General features: G+C 40.4%; 1 protein-coding gene across 1 annotated transcript in view; it reads right to left on the bottom strand.

The window, feature by feature from the left end:
• Positions 1 to 3,146: 3,146 nt before the first annotated feature.
• plxnb2b (plexin b2b) overlaps positions 3,147 to 25,541 on the bottom strand; it is a 108,727-nt gene continuing 86,332 nt past the window's right edge. The window contains exons 19-37 of the mRNA XM_058644898.1: positions 24,679 to 24,772; positions 22,614 to 22,811; positions 21,265 to 21,444; positions 19,819 to 19,955; positions 18,762 to 18,862; positions 17,839 to 18,068; positions 16,763 to 16,944; positions 15,286 to 15,352; positions 14,744 to 14,890; positions 13,427 to 13,583; positions 12,581 to 12,681; positions 11,636 to 11,720; positions 11,080 to 11,231; positions 10,703 to 10,863; positions 8,911 to 9,058; positions 8,692 to 8,756; positions 8,457 to 8,532; positions 7,814 to 7,888; positions 3,147 to 7,255 (exon numbers count right to left, since the gene is read on the bottom strand). Coding sequence (XP_058500881.1) covers positions 7,151 to 7,255; positions 7,814 to 7,888; positions 8,457 to 8,532; positions 8,692 to 8,756; positions 8,911 to 9,058; positions 10,703 to 10,863; positions 11,080 to 11,231; positions 11,636 to 11,720; positions 12,581 to 12,681; positions 13,427 to 13,583; positions 14,744 to 14,890; positions 15,286 to 15,352; positions 16,763 to 16,944; positions 17,839 to 18,068; positions 18,762 to 18,862; positions 19,819 to 19,955; positions 21,265 to 21,444; positions 22,614 to 22,811; positions 24,679 to 24,772 — 2,461 coding nt within the window. The 3' untranslated portion in view covers positions 3,147 to 7,150. The remainder of the gene's footprint in view (positions 7,256 to 7,813; positions 7,889 to 8,456; positions 8,533 to 8,691; positions 8,757 to 8,910; positions 9,059 to 10,702; positions 10,864 to 11,079; positions 11,232 to 11,635; positions 11,721 to 12,580; positions 12,682 to 13,426; positions 13,584 to 14,743; positions 14,891 to 15,285; positions 15,353 to 16,762; positions 16,945 to 17,838; positions 18,069 to 18,761; positions 18,863 to 19,818; positions 19,956 to 21,264; positions 21,445 to 22,613; positions 22,812 to 24,678; positions 24,773 to 25,541) is intronic.

Raw genomic sequence — 25,541 nt, 5'->3', positions numbered from 1 at the left:
TAATACTCTACATGTAGTGGTTGGTTTGAAATGTTACAGCGACGGCACTGATTGGTCGATGATGTTTGTCAATCACAGCGTAGTCAGACTGCTATTTGCCACCGCGCTTTGCTGCATTCAGGCAACCATGGGAAAATATATACTGACAGGTTAATGGTAGTTTAATGGTGCACATTGTATTTACTGGGTCGGTATGAAATTGTGTATTAATTTCAGCCCAAGTAAATAAAACGTACAATTCAGAACCCCCACCATGTTAAAAGGCCACCTGTTGTGACTGAGAGTGCAGAAACCCCATTAGTCTACTGCTCTTCTTGGGTGGCTCTTGGCAGAGTACAGTGGATGTTGTTTCTCCCAGTTCTGCCAGGTTAATGAACATCTTCATTGTCTGTCTGTTGTACAGAGAACACTGCTGAAATACTGTGTTTTATAGTCTCTTCTTTGCCACACTGGTTCTTTGTATCTCTGAGCGTTAACCTGTTAATGCCGGCCCACAGTTTACCCCACAGTAACCCTGCCTCAGTCATAATAACTAGACTCAATCTATTCCTCCACCTCCCAAAGCTGTGTCAACATTCAAGATAGAATTGTAAAATCTACCTTTTTTTTTTACCACTGTCCCATAATTGTTGCCAATGACTTCTGGCCACATTCACCCATTATGCCACACCAGAGACAATAAAATACTGGACCTTTATTATGCCAACATTGGGTTCCATCTCTGATACCCACCTGGTACACATGCAATCAGCTGTGTGACCCGCACAGTGAAGAGATGATCAGACAAGACTGGTGAGATTCTGAAAGACTGATGGTTTTAAGACGACTGTGTTTTAAGAACTGTGAAGGTCACGGGGAGGATATTGACAGTCGGACTCACACAATTACAGACAACATAAAGGGCTGTATGTTGTTTCTCTAACAACAAACTCTGGATTAATCCTGACACAAAGGCTATCCTTGAGGAGAACTAGAGGGCTTTTAAGTCAGAAAAAAAGAAGGAGCTGAAAGATGTGGGGCAGCCCATGGCCAAAAGCAAATGAATTGGGCTTGTAACCAGAAGGTCGCTGGTTCAATATTGGGACGGGCCTAGGGCTGGCACCCAATCTCCCATTGCTCCCCGGGGGCAGATAAGTGCTGCTTACTGCTCCTGTGCCTGGCTTGTGTGTGTGTGTTCACTACTGGTGTGTAATAAGGATAGGTGGAATGCAGAGGACAAATCCACAATCACTTGTCTTTGCAAGAAATGTCTAATTACTAACTCTAATGTGTACAGAAAGAGCTGAGGGAAAAGGAAGGGTAAGGACAAGCATGATGGAGTATCAGCCGCAGCAACATATTGTCTGAAAACCATCTCTGGCCACAAGGAGTCAGACTCCCAGACTACAGGGCATCATGGGTGGGCCACAGATCTCACCTTATTTTTCAACAGGTTTGATCAACCACCCACTCCTCCCTCGACCCAGCCTGCCCTTCTGCACCGCCACCCACCGAATGAATTGAATTGAGGAAAAGCTGATTCCAAGACTTTGAGAAGCTGTAGGGTTTTTTTTTAGTAAGGTGATGCACCGCTGCTCATTTAATACAGTCCCTCTTTTTCCACTGGATAAGCAGCTGGTGATCCCTACAAATAAATAGGTCCATATCAGTCCTCCAGTTGCCAATCAGCATTCTTCTCCAGCAATTGCACTTTGGGTAATTGTGCACTGGTTTGATTCATTAAAGTAAATGGTGTGCAAAAGTGCATTTCAGAGCTCAAGTGAAGCTAATACAAGGCTTCAGTCTGAGTGAACTCAATGTTTCCAATTTACTGTTGTTTTCCAGAACACCATTTCAAGGGATACTAGAGTAGTGGATTTTGTGACAAGCCTCTTATGGAAGGGATCTCATCTTGAGGAGATTACAGTGGGGGAAAAATAACTTGTGAAGTGCTTGTACCTGGGAATGAGACAGAGCGTAGTCAGTACTAACTACACTTGTTGCTGTCAGACATCCTCGGTATTGTACGCTAAATCAAAACTACATTTTCTCCTAATACATGATCAGATACAATTTCCTATAAGATATGGGAAGACTGGTGATGACTGTGGCTATATATAACTGGAGTTGAAAAGTCACCATTTATATTAATCCTTTTATGGATTACAATATGCTTAGCAATCACAAAGAAAATCTTTTTTTTTTTAAGAATAAAATTTCAGAAAATATCCCCAAAAAGAAACACAAAGGAAAATTAAAACAAAATCTGGAAAGGCCCTCTAATAAATATGTTTTATGAATGGTCTCTACTACATTACTGAGTCAGCCGGCCTGATTTCCTTAAGGCACATCACCGCAGGGTCCTGACTGCAAATGCTCTGTCCCCTTTAGTTTCCTCACAGACTTCTGACACAGATAAGAAATCTATCTGTGGTATGTGTTTGATATTGGATATAAAGGCTTTTTGCCTTGTGGCCAAAATGTGCTTTGAAGGAATGGCCTCAAAAAAGGCCTATGTGCTCCTTGAGAATGACTTTAAAAACATGAAGTACAGTGGAAATCATCATCTTTGATGTGGAACTATAACGCATGTAAATTGTGATTCTCTGTTTGTCTGTACTTACACTGAATATTTATTCTTGTGCGACAAATCTATACCCAGTGTATTCATTTGTGGTTTAGAACGCTATTCTCCCCTCTGAACAGTTGGCTCTCGACAAATCAGCCTGGACTCACCATTAGCCCGTTACATTCCTTCAGTGAACAGATTAATTGCCTGCTGATTCAACCCTGGTCACTCTAAATTTAAAGAGTTTAAACCTAAACCACTATAAAATCCTGCAGGTCTGAGTCTGTTTAAATGCACGCCAGCCTCACTGCATATTTAAATTTGCTCTCAGGTTACAATTGAGCTTAGAGGACCCTTGGAATCAGTCATTTGCCTGGTTTTAAATTATTCATCAGAACAACTGTTTAAATTTACACCACACCATCATCGTTTCCCCCCCACCCACAAAGTTCTCCTCCTCTTCCCCCAAGACAGAGGAAATCAAAGCCAAATCTCATTAGAAGGTTTGAAACATGTGGAAACACATCTATCTCCTGAACAAGAGGCTGGCTGTTGTGTGTGAAACATCAGAGGCAGAAGAACAGAAGCCAGCAAAATGCAGATTTTAACCCAATTTATTGTAGGGACCCTGCAAAGAGGCTGACTTAAAACAATTATTCCTAGTGTGCAAAATAATTGACATCGGAGGGCATAGTTATTTGGAAATCATAGCACAAGTGCATTGCACAGCAACAAATAATGTCGACATAAAACATGATGTAACCTGGGGTCTTCTTGATAGGAATATGAACAGTATTGCATTTTTCAACACTTGGAGGACAGTGTTCAAGATGCAGTGTTTGCGATAATCAAGTGTAACAACTCGTGCTTTGGCAGCAGTCCTTGGAGTTGCCCTATCTTTTTGCTGCATCAATGATCTGCTGAGTTAGGAGACGGCATGCGCTGGCCTCCTGTCCGTCTTGGACGTCTCCACCCCCTGCATTAGGGTTTGTTAAGCAGTCAGATTAGGCAATTTCGTCTTTCATCTTTCGTTTTTTCCAATTTCATTCTTAGCTGTCAGTACTTAATTAATGTTTTTGCAGCAATTTTTCAACCTTCACTACCAGTGACAGAGATGCTGCGTGGCTATTTACATTATCAACTCATTTTGAGAAGCCAGACCTTGGCTCCTCATTTTCATTCTGAATCTTGTGACAGGACTATGATGTGGTATTTGGAGAAAAACCATCAGCCATCGTAGGATGTGCTGCCTAAGACTGATGGTATCAGGAAAGTAATTTAGGGTTATAATGGGAAAGTATATCTCTGAAAACCTGAAGTTCAAGCACTAAGCTCTCTGTGTCTTCTTGGTTTGAATAGGAGATCATTTTCATAAATCCACCTGTGTATGTGTGTGTGTGTGTGTGTGTGTGTTAGCTCTAAAATAAATCTGAGGTCTTGTAATGAGCTGTATAAATACCAAAGTCTTGCAGCAAACATTCAGTTCACTCAACAAGAAATTGGCTACTTGTGGAAAGTGTTACTTTCAATCACCCAAGGTGATATTAACTCATGAAATATGCATGGGAACTGAGGGATCAGTTGAGGCTAATCAATATTTTAAAAGTGAAAAAAACACAGCAGATATGAAGGGCATATGTCTCTGAGTTTATTCATGGCGGAGTGTCTGATGAAACCTATGTGTAACTTCTCCGGCCACACACACACAACCTTTGTGAAATGATGTTCCTCCAGCACAACCAAATCAGGTACACACCGTCAAGCATCTTCTGAGCTGCCTTAAATGGGGAGGAGACCGTTGGCTTCCTATGTTTTGTACTGAAAATGGAATGTCCCAGTTTCTTTAATCGTTACAGCACATTCACAAGTTTCAAAATGGAAAAAAAGGTCTGGACAACTGCACAAACTGTTTTTGTTTTTTGTTTTTTTTTTCACTTTTCTTTTTTTGTTCCAGGACTCAATGCATAGGATTATACAGTTAGAATACAGTATTTCAACATGTTTTACAAAGATTTATATGGTATAGCAAACAAGAAATAAAAATAATAACTGCACAGCAGTAAGAAAGGTCATTTGTCGAGTATAGATAGTCATTTTTCGTTCACACTGTGGAATAGCTTAGAAACACTGGGCAAAACAATGAACACAATTGGAACAATTTTTGCACTATATTCAATCTACATCTTTTGACTCCAGACTAATTTGGAAATGCCAGACATTTTCAAGGGAAATCCAAATCACATTGGCCACTATTACACATGTATTCATTTTGGCTTTTTGCCTTTGCCATCAAAGTCCTACTAAGCACACACCACAGACACCCAAATAAAATGCACACATCAAAACTGCAATCGTAAAAGAAATCTTACTGAAATGTCTTCAGCCTATTGGCACACAAATGGCTGCAGCAGGGCATCTAGCATTTTAGACAGCACACATAATATCACAAGTCCAAATACATTGCTGTGTCTATAGCACTATCATCATCATAATCACCTAGGTTAATTTAGAAACAATACACGTACATGTATCATCCTATTCAATAAGGCACATTTTTGGTTAAAGAAATGCTCTGAAAGAAGCCTTGCATCAACTTTGTCAGTGAGAGAAGAGTCAGCAGTAAACAACAGTGGAGACACGGATGGAGACTGCAGTCAGCATGCAATTAAGATCAAAAGCCTCCCCTGCTGATTCCATTATACAGAGTGCCACTCTGCACTGCACCGAGTGGGCAGAGCCAAGTGCCGTTGGTCAGGATACCATGGTGCCATGCTGAGATTGCAGGCAGGCAGGCTCTAGGTCTGTGAAAACCCCTCTCTAGCCAAGGCAGGAATCGTTAACATTCTGTGGTCTTGGGAGCTCGTTATGCTCCGTCAACTGCACACATCCAAGATCAGATAGAGATAGTACAATTAAATCATCTGTCAACAGGAAAACCTACAATTTCGAGATAAAACATGGTTGTGTTAAATGGCCCAAGAAATATCAAACTCTCATTCCCATCCTGTCAACACCCCAGCTTTGACACTGACATATCAATATTCCAATTATAATAACAATTATGTACATGATTGAACCTGACACCCTCCCTACACACCATACAAAGGCTAAAACCACTGTAACTTTTTCAAAATGTTCCACTTAAGTACCAACTGCATCTCTAATAGATTATTAAAGTCATATGCAATAGGCTCTTTCATAGCTTTAGAGGCAGAATGCTTGATGATTATTTGGAACATTAAAAGGATAATACTAAAAAAATGGCACTAAAAGCATTAACACTAAAAAATGCATTAAGCCATTAAGGAAATCATCGAACATATTGCTGAATTACTACTGTATGTGCATGAATTTAGAACGCTAATGCAATAGTTAAATGTGGCTCAAGGTATTGTTATTGCAGGGCTAATATGAGATGACATGGCTCCATGGCAGAGTAAAGTTGCTTCTTGCCGATATTTAAAAAAAAAAAAAAAAAAAAAAAAAGAAACCGTAAGAAAAAAATCGGTAAGTAAATGAAATGTCTTAAAAACTTCCCCTGTGTGCTTTATTTGAAGTGGAATGTATCATGGCACTGTACAATAAAGGGAGACAGAGTGTGCTATCATTGATTTCCATTAGCACAAAAGGAAATCCGGCTAAAAGTGAAGAATTTAACTCGACTATTTCTGAAGCTACTAATGACCTGGCATTCATATGAGCCAGCATATTACTAGATTGTGTAGAGTGTGTATCCTAGCAATACACAGGCTCATATTAATGCCAGTGTCCTTATAAGGACACTGTGTAATCTAGCAATGTACAGTGTCCTTATGAGGACCCTTTGGTCTCAGTCAAAAAGCTAGATTAGAGCACTGGCTCCAGTGTGTCACCAGGTTTGGGGCATTAAATGACAGAAAGCAGGCGTCTCATCACACTCGCGCCTGTTAGTAGGCATCCTGTGTGTGCACAAACATTTCCACACTCACACACTCAAGTTACGCGATACACGCTCTTGTTCACATGTACTTCACACAGACATCTACGCACACACAGGCTAATAAAAACACTATCCGTACCACAAGGTGATCCATTTAAAAAGATAATTTTTTTCCTTATAAAGCTTTCCGCATAAAGACTGCACGATAAAAAAAATATATAATACAATTCTTAAAACCTTTTCTACACATAAAGAAATTGAACATCTGATTATCTCCTATGCCAGTTTTCCACAGAAGGGCTTAATTCTCAGTGAGAAGTCTCCCACACTGCGATGTAGGAGCAATATTCAGTGAAGCTTGAGGGTGCACGCACACAGACCTTTAAGGTTTGGCAAGTTAGCTTTAAGGCGTACCTATGAAAGTGTAACCCATCATTTTCTTCCCCTTTTTGCGCTTTATCTGCATACCATTAGTCCCTGTTAGTCTGCTGTACAGAAAAATGTCCCAGGGCCATGATGTACAACATACACCTACAGTATACGAGTCCCTTCTCACTTTTACTTATTTCCATGTTATACACGCTGAAAAAAAAAAAAGAAATAAGCCCCTGTAGTCACTGGCAGTATCGTACTATACCCCCCTTCCCTCCATCCCTTCACTCGGGGGGGGGGGGGGGGGGGGGTTAGAGGTCAGTCACTTTGTTTTCCAGGGCGGCTGCTATCTGCTGGAGCCGCAGGGTCAGCTGTTTACTCTGGGCAGCTGGGTCCTCCTCTAGAGATGCGATGATCTGTGTAGGAAGGAAGGTAAGAGGGGCAGAAATTGGGGGGAAATTAAAGAGATGACAGAGAGCAATAAGCATAGAGAAGAATGAGGAGGAGTTGGAGGAGAGGAAAAATGTTGGAGAAGCAAAGAGACAAGAAGAGGGAGGATGGATGGAGAAATAGTGCAGGACAAAGGGGAAAGAAAAGGGGTGGAGATTGGGAGGAGACTGCTGTTATTTGACATCAACACTCACGTCATACAAGCTGTTATTGTTCGGGAGCCCCACTCAAGGGAGACTGACAGCCCCATTTGTTTATCCAACTTGTTCATTAGGTTTTGTTTATCCCCTTTTTGTGACCTCAAGTGGCAATGCACAATGGACACTTAAAAATCAATTCCCAGAGCAATTTTCCAATTCGCATCCCATCAGAAACGCTTTCAATTAAAATTTTATACAATCACTCCTCTGGCATATCAAGAGTGAAGTGAGAAAAAAAAGGGGAAAAGCAATAATGTAGTGGGCAGTAGTGCATTCAGTGGAATAGCCTCCTTTGGGTGCGATAGGAAGAGAAGGGCCTCTTACCCCATCATAATATTTGCTGGCATACTGGTAAAGCTGATGGAGAGCCACTTGCGTGTTCAGTGTGTCTGTGTGAGACTGCAAAACAGAAATGACAGTTCAAGGTTAAACACAACATTTAAGCAATTCCATTAATATGGCAGTAAAGGCAATATGGATATGAAAAAAGAGACCATTATAGTTCACCATCAGATATTAAAGCTAGAATCATTACATTAAACATTTAATAGCCAGTCTATCTTTCAAAACATACTCCCTTATCAATGGTACAATTTTGGTCTTAAAAGCACGACCTCGGCCCTGTATTGGACTCAGTTGTGCGATTCTGTTCACGGTGTGCACAGGCACAGAATTAGCTCGGACTTGTGGAAATGACTAACATTTCCACACAAAAGGCACGACAGGCCTTATATTCCATTTTTATGCCAAACCAAACTGGCAAGGAAAGATTCCCAAGGTGCATTTGGGCAAGAAAAACCCAATCAACAAACTCAAAACTGTTGTGTGCATGCATGCTGGCAGAAAGCAATTACAATTTTGGAAAATCTGAATAACTGCACTGTAACCAAACCAACCGAGAGTAAAATCTTAAGGATGCAACGCTAATAGGAGAATCAACTAAAGAGCACAGAACTGTGTGTCTCACCCGTGACACCTCTGCCAGATGAGTGTTCATGTCTTGGTCACTGACGGGTACCATCTGCCTAATGCCCTTATAGTAACTACAGAGAGGGAGGGAGAGAGACAGAGAGAGAGACAGAGAGAGAGAGACAGAGAGAGAGAGAGAGTTATTATTAATTATTATTAACACATGTTTTACAGGGAGCATTCTCAACTGACATGAAAACAACAGCTTGAAAGAGAATTGTAAAGTGACTTACTCATCCACCATCTTCTTATAGGTGGAGATCTCCTTTGCATAGAGTAGTTTGTTACTTGGAGAGTCCTAGAACACGATAAAAAAAAAGAAGCTTTTACTTTAGATTAAATAACCCTTGATATCATTGTTTTACTTCTCATTTTCTCGATCTTGTCTTCCCTCTTCCCTTTTTGCCCTTTTATTCCCCATTCTGCACTTCCACCTCCATGAATCCACTCACCCGGCTGAGTTTGTGCTCGCTCTTGGTGCAGGCATCCATGAAGGTCTGGGCGATGACAGAGAGTGAGGCATCCACCACTTCAGACACGTGGACATCAAAGATGAAGTGGGGATTCTTAAGGATGTTCACCCAGAACCGTAGAGGAAGGCTATTTGGCCAAAAAGAGCAAAAAAATAATAATAAATCAGTCTGTTGTCTTGTTGTTGTTACCATTATTATGGCTCCAAAATCGGGGGGGAGGGGGAGGATCTCATCAACCATATTATAACTATAAATTAATTTGCGACAGGAAGACATTTCATGTGCGAGAGCATTTGCCTGAGGTGCAATTGAGCGCAGTACAAGATAATAACAGGGGTGGAGAAAACCTTTTGCAGGTGTCACTTTATTCAGAACAATACCCTCAACTGTCGCTTTATATTTCTATCTCAGACAATACTATACGAATGTGTGCTGTTCAATCAAAATGAACTTATTTCTGACCATCTATGGAACTGCAGCACTGGGCAAAAGTCACAATGTAGGCATAATAATCAGAAATGTTAAACTAAACTGCAACACGTTGACAAAAGTTTGCTGGACTGTAAAAGCACTTGTGCTAATTTATTTTCCCCTCTGAGCAGGAGAACATAAGCTCCATATGCTCGATTCCAACCTGGTGTCAGCTTGTGAATTCAAAAGAAAAAGCTTCCAAAAACACTCTCCACCCTAATCAGTATGAATGGCCTACTATCGGAGACATGAAATGCACAATGTGTTAAATTCATACTGGTTTGGTAATATCTCCAGGGAAGGCTGAGGATACAATAGAGGCATAAAAATAGCAATGTTTCCATAATCACAGAATTAAATTAGCTTGGGATATAATTACCATGTTTGTTTGTTGTTATGCCTTATACACACATTCATATTTAATACATGGCCCTCACTTGATTTGATAAACAGAAATGGGTGGATGCAGAAAGTGGCGTGGGGTGCGGCAAGTAATTAAATCGCTCATCTCCTGTCCTTGTGTGGGTGCTCTCTTACTCGCCTTACGTCAATCACCGGCATCTACATGCAACACATCGTCTTGTATTCTTGAGCCTCAGCCGACGTGACACTAATTTATGCACTTAAATGTCACATGGGAGCAGGGGGATTGCAAATGCAAACTAAGTGAACTGAAATTGTGCATTTGTATTCAGCTCTCTGTCTTGGATAAGTAAGTTTTATTTCTTGGAAAGTTACTGTATCGACGGCAGAATGATTTGTGACCTGGTCAGTCTATGCATTTCAGAGAGTGTGTGTGTGTGTATAAGAGTGATTATTAAAGTACAGATTATTTTTACTTTGAGTTTTCAATCTTGGGCTACTGCCTGAAATTTTAGAGAAAAAAATGTACGAAATGTACTTTGAATAATTCGTTTTTTCTTCTTCTTTTTTTTTTTTTTTAATCTCCCAATCAGTCTAAAACAAACTGAAAATAGACATAAATAAAATCTCCCATAAAGACAAATCACGACAAACCCCGCAGGACTAATAAAACTAATTATACATAAAATTGGTAAAACTCTCTCCACCATGATCAGCTATGACAATAAAAAGGTATATATTCACTACTGCATTAGCACTGACAACACATTTGAATATACAGTATACTAATTTGTTTTTCACAGGGGGGAAATCTCTCTACAGAGCAGGTGTTTTTAGTTCTGATATTGCCAGCACTTCTTGGCACGAGTAAATGGTCTATAGCGTGTACAAATGAAACTCTGACAGTGCCAGTGTAAGCGTAAAAGTGTACTTTTACCTATTTGTCTTCCAGATATGGATGGTTTCCTCATCCACATTGTTGTGTTTCAGTGCCTGTTCATCCAGGAAGTCAAAGAAATACTTGACAGCCGGTGGCACCACTGCCCCCGAGCACAGCACACTGCGGAAAAAGTCATCCACAAACTGCTGCAATGTCCCCTAAAAGAGGCCACAGATACTGTCTGTGAGGCACAGTTCGGAGACATACTGTGGCGATTTGCATCAAGACATTCACAATTCTCAGTATTTTAACATTTGCTGTCCCATCAGTTAAACTGGTCTTTTCAAATGAAAGCACATACCGGAAAAAAAAGACTGCAAATTCCCTATGATTACTTTAACAAATGTGTGATTCACTAGATTATTATTTTGTACCTTGACAGAAAGAAGCCGTGTTAGATAGATCTCTGTAATAGCTTTGGTCATCGACTTGTCCTTGATGCTTCCTCGTTTAGATTTGTTCTCATCCAGTTCGTCTTGCGGCCTCACCAAATGAAATACCTTGTCATCGTCCAACAGAGCATTTCCTAGCAGGGCAAAAAAAAAAAAAACTTTTAAACTTTCAATCTAATAAATCCTCACCTTATTTATTCATGCACACCCTTACAGAAAATATTAAAATGATGAGAAAACAAGAGCATGTTTGTCATGCAGAGAGAATATGAAAATGGAAATTCTAAACAACCATGTATTCTGAAAATGCACATAAAAAGGGCTGAAGAAAAAAAAAAAGCAGATATTATTTCAGCATAATCTCAAAGTATGCTACATCAAGCCACGTGCATTAGCAAGTTAAATGAAAGTGGGGGCAAAAAGCCCCAGAGAAAAGCTCCAGACACACGCTTTACATTCTCGAGTACTCATTGGATTTCTGCGTTGCAAGGTTCAACAAGTGTGTCTTTATGTTGTATACGTATTATAAGACACTTACGCTCCTCGTGGTTCTCTTGATTCTGATCGTAGTTCTGCTGAGTGTGGAGCACCTTGGACAATACTAATGTAGCGTTATCTCGCACCTGGAATGCACAGAAACAGTCCTCTGTTGGACACATCACCCACAGTGTACACTTCATATACACTGAATTAGAAAGAAAACTGTGACCGGGATCGACAAGCCTTTTTCAGGGTCCCAGAACTAATTCATAATCAATTTGACTGAATGGGCAACAACACTGGGACTTTATTGGTGTATTTAGCGGCCACTTTCTTTGCCGTCAGCCCATTATTGACCTCGCAAATGCTGTGATTAAGACTTCTGACACAGCAGGTGAATCTATGGTAGCAAGGCTCCGAGAAGAAGACATCAGTGGGTGGGATGAAAAAAAAAGATTACCTTTGAATGAGAGGGACTTAAGAGGCTAAGAGCAGAACAGGGAGAGGATATTTGTGAGTGACCTTGATTTTCCAGAGATCAATACCATGCCAAGAAGATTTAGTCGTGTTCTGTCGCCATCAAGAGCTGACAAGAGCAAACCAAGACTGGGTACTTTTGACAGCCTGGTCGTGAGAAATTTGAATTTTAGGCGTGCTGCTGCACTACTGAGGGAAACAGTGACGGACAAAGGTTAAACAGGGCTTTCTGGTATATTTGAAGGGTGGACATAAACAGGTTTTTCTTTTGTACAAAATAGACAGCACGGTGTAAGCATGCACTGGACGAATATACCCAGTACACAAAACATTGTATGGTGCGCACGGATATATTAAAATCTGAAGGTCTGCGGCAGAGAGACAACTCACTGAACTCTAAAAACAGATCCACATGCCCGCATACAGCTATTTACTTGCCCTATTCCATCTTGCATCCCCGGATTTTCTCAGTCTTCCTTTTGTGATATATATGGCATCAAAACACTAACAGGTCCTCAGTACTCACATTATAATGTGCCAGAGTGTTGATGTGTCTCCACCTGCCCTCTTTTTGGGAAGTCAAGTCCAGATCAGACAAAATTTGCCCCGTTGAACCAGGACGCCACTCTGTGGTGAAGGCAGGAGAAAAAAAAGTCAAGATGAATTACAATGTTTTTTGTAAAATTTTACCCTGAGGTTATGCCACAACAGTGTGGTCTTAAATCCATCCTCCGGCTGTCCTGTATTCTCTGAGCTAATTTTGGGTAAAGAACTGAACACTTGTAGGAGGAGAACTGACACTTCAGTAGTTTCTGAATAATTTAAATCTAATTCAAAGATGTGATTTGCAGCCAAACACTTTCAATTTAGAAACATCTGCCACTACCGCAGACCTGAGCGCTACACCATCTGCGACTTACAATATTATTCATTTTTGCGTTCCACCGAATACAAGAGGGTTATCTTTGTGATTCCCCGTGAAAGAAAACGGATCTCTGCTTATCTAAAATGTATAAAGGAATGAGATCTACAGCATGTGTGGGAATAAAAATTGCTTTGATGATGGAAAATGTCTATAGAGCTTTAGCCTTTCAAGTCAGTCCCCCCGGTTTCCGACTACAGTAGTGAGTAAAACTTTGTTTTGGAATGACAGCATTTCTTTATGTTGCTGACTGAAAAAGGAACGCTTTTTCTTTTTACCCGACAAAGAGTGAGAAAAAAAAAAAAAAAGAATACTACTAATAATAATGGTAATAATAATAATAATGCATTCAGATCGAAAGCTTCTATTTCAGCATTACTGCTATATTAGTCATCAATACCAGACATTTTTACCAGTTCTTTTAGGATGGTCTACTGTACTTTTACTCACCCAGCGTCACGCTGTCGACCTTGGGCCGCTGGGAGTAAGGCAGGTTCCTGTACACCTGCTCTATTATCTTCTCTTTCACCTGTGAGATGGTGTCACAGTTCAGCACCTTGACGGGCGTGACATCTGGACCCTCGCCGTGCACCAGGACTTGCACCGTCTGAGAAAACAACAAACAAACAAACAAACAAACACACACACACATTAAGACCACATACACACGTGGACTGTATACCTACACACAAACAACACATTCAGGGGTTTAAACATGGCCAGAGCACCCAGCCAGCCACTAATGTACACTTACGTACATACATCCTGCTCTACTGGGATGTTGTCTCCATGGTAACCTTGTTTCTAAAAGCACACACACACACACACACACTCAGCATGTTGGCAACTCAGGGGAGAGTTTCCTGCTGAGGGAGGGGAGGACTCCTGTCACCTTGACCAGCTAATGACCAAGACTCAGTGGGAGCACACTCTGACCCGCCTCACCTCCCACACTCTGTCACTCTGTCAGAAATAACTTCACTGACCACTCTACAGACTCAAACAATGGAGCAGACGAGTCATTCTGAATATTAACCTCGCGAGCCTCTTTTGCATTTCAAGGGAATGAGAAAAACAGAATGTGAATTAAGGCAAACAAGAAACACTGCCTGTGAAATCATGCTCATTACACTCTTTCTCCCTCCGTTATTCAATCACAGGAGGCGATCCATCTCAACGGGAGACATGTAATTCAGTCTAATTTGATAATTGTCCGAGACTTCGGCAATACCCCTGGGTCTTTTTATTTGTGCTCACTTTAACTGAAAACAGCTGTGCTCAAATTAGCTCCCATTATTGAAACACAATGCCAATGTGAGACATGCAGGCGTTTCCTGACTCCTGAAAGCTGCCAAAGTGGTTACAGAGCAGGAGCAGGTTGAAAGGTCAAAGGCGTTGTAAAGGTGGCTTGTACTCTACGCTTGTAGCGACTTGTAGTACTTTCAGCCCAAGTCATGCATCTCACTGCGATACTGGAATGTGCTGCTTGTGTCATTTTTTCGAGCCGAGAACACTGACACTGAAAATGGATGTCACACAAAGGCAGGCGGTTGCCTGGGTTTTTTTTTCTTTCTTTTTTTTTTGTGGTTACTATAGCAACTGCACTGTATGTGTGTTTGTGTTGCTCATACAGCAGACAACAGCACTCGAAGCAGCAGTGATTGCAATTTTTTCTGACTGGGGAGATTTTACACGTGCCGATTGTTTGTCTGTCTCTGTGTGCGTGCGTGTGTGTGTGTGCGCGCGCGTGTGTGTTGTCCATCTCACCAGGACAGAGTACTCTACGTCGTCGCCCAACAGGCCTGTATCATTGAGAGTGTACTTGGCTTTCTTCACTCTGGCGTCCACAGGTCCTTTCTCGATCTGGTGCTTGATGGCGCGGAACAATTTATACAAGGGTTCGCCAGCAGAGTCCTGTTACACACACACACACACACAAAGCCATTTAGACGTTGCCACAGATGTTGTAAACAAACTAATTGTTGTGATTAGCAGTTTAGAAGACGGATAAATGCACGCTATCAATACTGACGATCATGAAAAAAATGGAGAAATCCTGAAACTGAGCCCAGGGTTTAGAGCTGTAGTACGTCAAAATAAATGTTATCTGTATTAATTAAAACGTTCATGACCCATTTAAAAAATGATATGCGTTTGAACTGCCTGAGAACCATGATATACATTTTTGCTGAGAAGAAAATTACACATCATACATCCAAAGCAAAACTGTTTCAAAATATTCAATCAGTTAACACATCATTCATCATATTCTACATTTGATACACTGTAAATGACCGATAACTCCATACCTTCAAAAACTGGTAAAGGCAGATAGACATCCAGTTACAGAGCATCCTCTCCACCACCGTCTCTGACCTGGAACAAATATATATATATACTATATCTCATATAAGGTTTTTCACATCATGCAACTTAAATTCACAATCTATAAGCTTTCATTTCACCCTGTTAAGAATGAGACAGTCGCATGTTCCCTACAGCATAAACTAGGGACATTTCTTGCACAGCTCATCAATGGCTTTTTATTGAAAAACTCATGACACCAGCTACTTGACAGATCGGCCATCCCTAATGTCAGATATCCACTGGTGGGGGGGGGTGTTAGCTTTAGCTGTCGCCTGCCTAATTAGACTTCTTGTGTGTAAGGGTGGCTCTGTTGGCACAATGGCCTAATCAGCATAATAAGCCTCTCCATTGGGGGATAATTAAGATGTGTACATTGCATAACAGCAAGTCACAGTGTGCCTCAGCACAGCAAACAGTGCAGATCACATAGCCCCCCCATCCCCCGCCCCCCCTCCCAGCAGCGATGGGCCACTGTCCTGTCAGACAAGTGGGTCCTGCTGTGGGAGGTGAAACAGCTGTCAGTGGATGACTTGACCTTGTCGTGATCATTACAGTGAAGACAAGAGTAAAGGAGGAAGACCACAGCAACATGCTCGACAGTCTTTCCTTCAGGCTCTGTGTTTGAAACAAATTGGGCAGTTGAATGCTTACAACATTATTCGTGTGTAGAAAAAGAAATTATGAGTAGTATCAGGACCAAGTTATGATTAAATGCCAGACGAAGGATGATTTGAGACTTTTTGGTTTTTTAAATGTTTTGATCTATTCTCTTGGAGAAAATTGCTATTATTAAAAAATCTGAGATATTTTATATGTTGACTTGAGTACTGAGGGCAAAAGTTATGTTGATGAAAGTAGATTCTGATTTAATTTAATTTAAACCACACTGTATGTATGCGTCTGAGGCAACTCTTGGAAAACCAATATCATTTGTTTTCTGTTTTCAGGGAAATCAAAAGCATCATTGGCCTCAAGAAAAGCCTGCAACCCATTGGCCAAAAGTTACATTAAAAGAAAACAAATAGGAAAGTGACAGAATAGTTTAACTCCAAAGAGGGGAAGAAAAAACATCATAGAAGGAGAAACAGAAAGAGGAAGACTGGAATAGATTAAGCTTTTTTTTCCACAGTGAACTACGGTACTTGGAGAAAAGGAAACTAAAAGAGAACAGGAAGAAACAGTCGACCAGATCCTGAGATATCAATTCCCAGCTCTCCTAAATCAGGTATTTGGCAGTAAAATATTGGGTAAACTGCGAAAAGGGAAAACATCTGTAAAAAATCCTCATGGCAATCTATCAAATAGTTGCTGAGACGCATGGACTCAGAGACACTAATGTCACCTGGGACCAGACTTATTCGCAACAGATATAAAGTGATATTTTGATTGCGAGTGGACCAGTAGTAAATCCTCACTCACCTGCGCAGCATGAGTTTGGGGTTCTTGCTGTGGACATATTCCTCCATCAGCTCCAGCATCAGTGTCCTCATAATGTCGGTGTAATATTCCAGTTTGCCATGCAGAGCCACAGTCAGCAGAGACGCAAAGTACACCTTTGCCCTGGCGTTGAAGTCATGACTACGTTCCAGGGTGCGGATAAACTACACACACACACACAAAGTGGGTACAGCAAGCGAAATGACGAGCAAAATGAATCATCACGATGATGCGTACACGTGCAGAAGTTCATCCAACACAATGTGCTTTTCAATAATTAAGAGACTAGTGTTAATTATCAAGGTACATTTAGTTGTGCCTTTTAAAACATTCTAACTTACGAAATATACCAATTAGTAGCAGAGGAATCACCCACACATGAAGTTAACACCTCAGAGGCCGTCTCTGTGCCAGCAGTACTGTATTATTAGGAATCTTCACACGTCTCCCATGTCCCCCGCTATGTCTTCTGCTTCTCACTTCCAACGCTGTTCACCGCTAACGAAAACATTACTCAGTCCTCCATTCATGGGAAGACTGCCTGCATTTAAAATAGGTATAAAGGACCTTACAGTCACAGCAACTATGCTCATGACAAGTTTTGAAAGCTTACACACATGTAGGTAAGTGTGCGCCATTGCCGCTGTGGGAAGTAGATTCATGCTTTTGAATGTCAAATAGAAGCTAACCTAACTAACAAAGGAAAAGGCTGGTGCAATTTCTTTTCCCTCGTATTACCTATCAGGAAAAACCACCCGCAAATTTATCCTTAAGGACGATTACGTGTGCAGCTACAGCCCTATGCCTCCAGGCCATAAACTGTCATAATAACACTTAAAGTAGACATATTGTTGCATTGAACGGCATACTGGGAGAACTCCATTAAAGCATTTATATTGAGTTTCCTTTAAATCTATATGAGAGCTGAATGACTGAGATTATTACAGATGTGGCACCTGTGATTGCAGCCCAGCATGTACATATTGAAACTGCCAGTTAAATTGTTCAAGACAGTTTCACAGCAGACACAGAAGTTCTACAGTGAGAAGTGTAATTACATTAATGAGGAAGGTCTTGGAGTTCAGGAGGTTGGAAAACTGGTTGAGTGACTGGGTCACTGTGGCCCTTCGAGACTGTGGGATGTCCAGCTTCCCTGTTATCATCACATCGTTGGCGCCATCCTTAGACGGTAGGAAGAAGACGCGGTCTGTGTAGGTCTTGTAGTCCAGGAAGGGGATTCGTCCCTCGCTCAGGTCGTTGGTGTGGTCCTCCATCTCTATCATCAAGTCTGAGAGACGGAAACAACTAAATAAATCCTCGTTCCTGTTGTTGTGTCCAATAAATTATTATAGTAATAATAATATATAATACATTTTATTTGAAGGCGCTCAAGGACACTGAAAGCATAAAAGCATACGGAATATGGTGAGCATGGTGACAGGGTGAAAGACAGTGAGGAATGAGAGTGTGCAGAGATAGTTGAAAGTGTGTATGCCACTTTTAAACGGGTGGATTTTGAGTCTGGATTTGGAAATAAATTACGGATGAGTTCCAGAGCTGGGGAGCAGAGCAGCTGAATGCACTGCTCCCCGTGATGGCGAGGCAGATGGAGGGGACAGTGAGGTGGAGAGAAGAGAAGGATCTGAGGGAGCGGGGGGGGGGGGGTGTCAATGTGGACCAGGTTGGACAGATACGGAGGGGCAAGATTATGGATGGCCTTGAAAGCATGCTGTTCTAAACATTGCCTTGACGGTAACATGAATTCAGTAATGACAAAATAGTTTTCCATTACTGCTCCACATAATGATAACATAATATTAAGGTGGAGACATTATTCAATTCACAGCAGCACAATGCATCAAAGAAATGTAATCAGAGCCACGAGGCGATTCATTACATAATAGTAGCTCAGAGACATGGATCCTTTGATGAGCATTAATGATACTGTCACTTAGGTTTTATGCAATTTCGCTGTCATCACCTGTGAATTCTTTCTTGCAGCGGTCTCGCACGCTCTCCTCCAGGTTCTCGAGCTGGTGTTTCACCTTCTCGTACTCTCTCTCTGCCTGCTGACTCTTTCTCCTGAAGAGACAGATGCAGCGCACGTGTCATTAATGCAAAGATTCGTGTTTCATTTTCAGTCAAACACTACATGCTTTAAATCAGTGAAGATAAGTGACACATTTAGTTGAGAACTTGAGTTTCACAGATATTCCATGAGTATTTAGATTTAAATTTGATGAAATGTTTACATGTGTTATTGGAGGTGTAACGCAAGACGCGACAAAGAGAGAATTAGTGAAAGAGTAGAGTTTGAGAAAGGCTTGAATTTTTATGTTTTGAATACAGGGAATTGAAAATACTTTTTAAAATACTATTAATGTTCCCTTAATACTAGTTGACACTTACATGCAACATTGACCCAAGAGATAATAATGTTTATTGATCATGTGTGAACTGTAATTACTCTCTTCATTATTTGACTTTTCCCTTTCGAGACCACTTGGACAAAGCACACTAATCATGCAAGGTGAGCCATTCTCCAGCAATTCAAATCAACAGAACATCGTAATGATTTAAAGTGATGTTATATAAGGAAGCCCCCCCCCCCCCCCCCCCCCAGCTACTTGTAACATTATATAAAACGTTGCAGAACAACGTACCCCTTCAAATTAGTTCATAGCTCAAACAGGGAGCTACTCTCTCTATGACCCAAATTATCCCAAACATACTGTTAGAAAAAATTAACTCACATCAAATAGGATGATTGATTTTGCAAATATTGTTATTATTTGTTACACATACAGGGGCTAAGAGTCTAAATCACTTGAATGCAATTTAAGGGATTAAAATGGACAGTTTATCAGCCAACAGCAAGAGTGTTTGTCCTAAAGAGCGACTACTGTGAGATATTTCACTGTCTAAGGTCGAAACACAGCAGTTCTACAGCTCCTCTGCTATAAAATGCAATTTAAAAAAGAAAAAAGAGCACACTTAATTTTTCTCACACTGCATGTGACGTTAAGAGCTCAACTTACCTATAGCAGTAGACAGAGATAGCAATGATTAGCAGCATGGGCACAATGACAGCAGGGATGATGATGTAAAGTGACGACTCACTCCTACTCTCGTATTGCACCGAGCCGACCACCCACTCTCCCTTCCCAAACTTGATCTGTGGATAAACACAGAGAGGGAATTTTATTATCTGCAAGCGCTCACTGCATTTTCACCAGTGATCTGTTTAGGTCGGTGTCAAAGGAAAAGGTTCAACAGTTAGAGAGGAAACGGGGGACTGAGGAGAATCTACATAATTGTCCACAGTTTTGCCATAACACCTGCAGGACATTTTAGTCTTTTCACAGTGCTGCAGCAGTGTTCAGCATAAATGTATTCAGTCTGCCACTTTTAAAAATCACACTTCTTTTAAATGTAGGTATAATTGATAGTGCTCTGGTGTAACTTTTTAATACAGAGCGCAGCCATAGACGTAAAACAACAGCTTACTTAGAGCAAGTGAGAAGTGCTAACGGTATTCATCACAGTCGCAGCTCGGCTATAATTAAATATAATTATAAGGGCCTGTAAGGCCGGAGGAAAATTATGCAGCCATTGAAAAAAAAAAAAAAAAAGTCTCAAGCATTACAGAGGACACACCTGGAGTAATGAAGATTTATGCATGCATGAGTCTGTACATGCTCAGAGTGTTTTCTCATAATCTGAGTACTAACTAGTGTTAATTTTATCAGCTTATCAGTAAAATGTGGTGGTTTGATGTAGATTAAGCCAAGACAGTATATACTTTTGTTCCCTATTAACCCACTTCAAGATCGTACTCCTACAATGCAGCAGTTCTTAGAGAGAGAGTAGGAGGTGGAGCCTTTCCCGTGTGTGTTCCTCTGCAACCATGTTCCATTTTAGTTTCAAGAGGCAGAAATTCTTTTTTTTTATATATATATAAAGGTTAGGGCAGGCTCAGGCTTGAACAATCCCCCAGTTATGCTATTTTCAATGATGCTCTGAGCTAATTTCTCTGAGTGAATGCATTCATATCTGATCAACATCAGTTAAGTTTCTACTTGTTAAAAGGGTTCTCTCAATGCCCTGACTTAACTTCTGTCATGACAGGGCACTATATTTATTTTATTACAATAAATAACAAAAGATGGACTTGCATAACTAGAATAGAAAAATAGAAAATAGAAAATAATTTCAGTCAACATTTTATGGTTCTAATATCTCAAATGAATGATTTTAAATTGAAACATTTGTAGTGTCTCTTAAAGGGTTTTGAGTACTGCTTGGACAAAATATGCATCATCAAAGTGAAATGTAAAATGCCCATCACAATAACACATAGTAACAAACACTCAAAACATTTACATTGCGATGACATTTACTTATAATGCAGTATTTTGTGCAGTGTATTAATAAAGAATGTAAGCATTTTTTTTTTTCCATCGTCTGACTACTTGTGATCTGACCGTTAGATCCAGCAGCTCAGGCCTGGTGTCTCTGCGGTGGCGTCTGGAACGAGCGCGGGGTGTGGTGGACGGTGGGTCCAGGAACAGCTTGTCATCCTGAAGTGTGTTGACTAGACACGAAACATCACCCACATACGCTTGAGCCTCTTTGGCCGTCATGGCTTTGGAGAATCCCCGTCCCTGCAGGTGGGAAAGTGACTGTCATTTTCCAAGAGTCGTGATTGCGTGACACAGAGGCAGGGGGAGTGCGTCGCTGTATTAATAAACTAACAAGACACATCGTATGTTGTGTATTAAAAACATTATTGCAAGCGTATTCATTTGTAATGGGTGGAAAATTTATAACAGTGCTTCACTCTTCCACCATGAGTGCCAAAAGTAATTAGAGAGATTAAGATTATAGTCATTGTGAGCGCGTAAGTAATTTCTTCTTCAAGTCACTTTAGGCACAGCTCCAGTGAATCCCACAGCTCTGGCACTGCAGAATACACTTTCAGATTCAACAGCACACTTCTATATCTACGGACATACTTTCAATTATCGTAATGCAGCCTGGAATATAGGAAAGGTGAAAATAGCTACAGCAGAAGAGTAATTGAAAAAGCTTCAGAGCTTTTTCTTGCAGATGCCTTTCCATCTAATTTATCTAAAATGTGCTCACACATAGAATCCTCAGGAGAAAACACTTTATATCCTGAAGGTGACATAAAATAGTACCGTAGCTGACAATAAGAGGGACTCTGGGCCATACTGATCATCAATTAATCCTTCAAATTCTTTAGCTTCAGCGTCTTATTTCTGCTCCTAGAAAATTATATTGCTATGTTTTATGTAGTGCTTGTGTAGAATTTAAGCTCAACCTGAACATGATCAAATAAGTGATAATAAAGTATGGAGTATTTTAATTTCAATGTGTGCTGCTGCAAATCCTTTTCAGTCCTTAGGAGGTAAAATTATCCAATAATGTGACAGAAAGTCCCAATTTTCCCATTTCAGAAACATGACCTCATTCTTTAATGACATTAAAACCTGAACCCTAACGTTAAGAAATAGGTCTTTACATGTTTAAAAGAGCTAAAACTAATGTTTACCAAATGGAATTTATTATTTATATTTGCCTCTGTGCATTTTTCATAATTGTGTTCATGCAGTGACACTTCGTCCACGATACAATCTGCTCAGGATCAAAAATGTGATGGAGCAACTGCAGTTCAGCATCTTTTCCGTGTTTATCCTGGAGTCAGATAATAACACTGTTTGTCTAAATGACTTCACACAAATGAGGCCACTTTCTCAGAAACGGAGCGCTGTCACACGCACAACTGCTGTGTGGTGCGGTGCGTACTCACGGTGACGATGATGATGCTGGCCTCGGTGATGACCTTCTTCGTCAGTTTGTTGAAGGAGGGGTCAGGGTGGTAGTCGAAGGGCTTCAGTTCCTTCACACAGTTGTCCAGCTTAATGTAGGTTCTTAGGTGCTGGTTCAGAGAGTGGTTCACTGTCGGAGACTGAAACCAGATGACTGTGTCGTTCTTTTCGCGGGCATTCTGAAAGTGTTAGAATCAGAGACATAACTATTAATTACAAATAAGCCACCGCCAATACTGAATGACATTTGTGAATACACACACGTCTTCACCTGAATTCATAAATACTGAAAACAAAGGAGTGCTCCTCCTTACTAACCGACACTCAACTATGATTATACAAAAGTGTTTTAAATATAGTAAAATGAACTCGTAAGGCCGACTCAATAATTATTTGGAGACAGGCATGATTGGCAGTCTGGTCAATGTGTTCTGCTATCAACATTAAACAGCATAGGTCAAAAGCATTTTCATTGGTTTTAGACGGTACAGTAGGTTACAACTAGAGCTGCAACTAACGATTATTTTCCTAATCGATGAATCTGTCGATTATTTTCTCGATTAATCGATTAATCGTTTGGTCCATAAAATATCAAAAAATGTTGATCGGTGTTCGTCAAACCTGGAAATGATGATGTTCTCAAATGTCTTGTTTTGTCCTCAAACCAAAAGGATTCACTTTTAATGATTTCTTTGTTATGCAGAGCAAAGAAATGAAGAAAATATTCACATTTAAGAAGCTTAAACAATCAGAAATCTTGTTTTAATCATGAACAAAACTTCAAACCGATTATCGATTATCAAAATAGTCGTCGATTAATTTAGTAATTGATTAATAATCGATTAATCAATTAATCGTTTCAGCTCTAGTTACAACAGTATCACACATGTTATTTCACAGTCATACACTTTATATAGCCGTAGTTCTGTGTCCTAGAATAAATAATAAAAAAAATACATAATAAATAAAAACGTATGAGGTCAACCTCCAAGTGTAAGAGCAGTGATGTTGTGCCTATATGAACTGATATGTCCACTGTTCTCCTGTAAACAGGCCAGTTTTTTCCAGTTGGCCTGCTTAGCAACACAACAACAACACCTGCCACATAATAAGTGAAAATAGTTTTGTAAAAAAAAACTATTCTCAATGCTGAAAAAAATAAAAACCAATCTATTCTGACCTACAATCTCATCAACATGTTGTAACCAAAAGCCAACAACCATAATGACTCAAAATATTTGGGTCTTGTTCAATGGATGGACTTAAACCAAGCGAAGCTTAATGATGTTGACCAGCCAAGGCCTTTGAGATAACATATTACATCTGCTGTTAGTTTGTGGCTGCCAGAATTCCTTCCAAATCTCCCCGGCCGCTGGGTGGCAAAGACCATGGACTTGGCTGGGAATAGTGGTAAAAGACGGCACAGACACATAATCTTCAGCAACCTTAAAGCTGGTATTAAATCTAGGTCTTTAAATGAAATGAACAAAAATTACTGCTGCTTAACACCGCACAGTACACTGGAGGGCAAGCTGGTGTGTGCGACTCCTTCAAGTTCCCTGGCAGAATCAGTTCTACTTGATAAAGCTGGCTGAGAAACATAGCTAGATTTGGGGGGGGGGGAAACAGATGTACTGCTATCTGCAGTTGTACAGGTCTTGGGTGTTTATTGCGTAAGAGTGGAAGTTAAAAAAGTGCGTCTTTTTTTTTTTTAATCCCACTTATTAGTGGCACCAAAGAGAAAGTAAATACTGTGTGTACACACATATGTGTGTGTGTGAGAGAGAGAGAGATGTTCTGTGTTGTGTCTCAAACTCAGAATGCATCACAGAGTCAATGTATCACCACTACGGACTGGGTTCATGCCCTGTGGCAGATTGATGGACAGTGCTGCCACTGTGATGGGTCGAGCAGAGGGAAAAGCAGAAATTATTGGAGAAAAAGAATCACAGGGAAGAGACAGTTAAGACAAAATGTGTGGAGGGCAAATCAAAGATAGCCATTAGAGGTGGCCAGAGATAGGATGAATAAGGAACACAGCGATACCTCAAATGATGTTGTGTTGCCTCCTTGGACCATTAATACAGCTGTCTGGATCAGGTCAAAACCGGAGCCGGTCACCACGATGTTCCTCCCTCCACTACAAGAAACACACAAACATATATGAGCAGACTGCACCTGGCAACACAAAGATAGGATCATGGAGAGTGTTACAGGAAGACAATCCCAATTCTTAAAGTGCACCTGGGGTACTTTTACTGGAGATGAAAACAAATTGGTTTAGCCTGCTAGCGCTCCACGTGTGCCTAATCACTACATATGCAGTCGGGTTTCAGTTGCACATAAAAGCTGGGTGACCATCTAATGCATCCATTTTTATCGTCATCATCAAGCAATTGGTTACAACATGAAAAGGCTATTATTTGTACCCTCTTTTCCAAACATCATTATGAAAAATATTATTAGCACGCACAGTCATTCTTAGCAACTCTTGGATCAAACTTTTAAAAATGAAATATTTCATGGCACGAGAAACCTTTGCAGCATCACACCATCACATGTTGTAGATGTTTGGGAAATAAAAACTTCAGAATAAAGAATGGTGGAAAATTAGCTTTCTACAGCTTATTTACAGCATACAGTATACTGTAATGTAGTTTTGAGTTCATGTTTTTTTTAGTTTAGTTAGTTTAGTATAGATTGTTTATTTGGAACGTGCTCAACATTCACCTTTTTGTTTTTTACATAACACATTTATATTTCCTTCTCGTCACATAGGCAGAAGTATAAACTTATATGTTCCACAACTTAATCCCTTTATCAGTGTAGTAAAGTTTACTTTACTTTGTATTCCATTTAAACCATCTGATGCTCCAAGAAAACTGTGTTTTTGATAACTTGCACTAAAT

Source organism: Solea solea, chromosome 12 (genome assembly GCF_958295425.1).
Source record: "Solea solea chromosome 12, fSolSol10.1, whole genome shotgun sequence".
Classification (NCBI taxonomy): Eukaryota; Metazoa; Chordata; class Actinopteri; order Pleuronectiformes; family Soleidae; genus Solea; species Solea solea.
The sequence above is the reverse complement of the archived record's forward strand: the minus strand, read 5'-3'. Positions and strand labels throughout refer to the sequence as shown.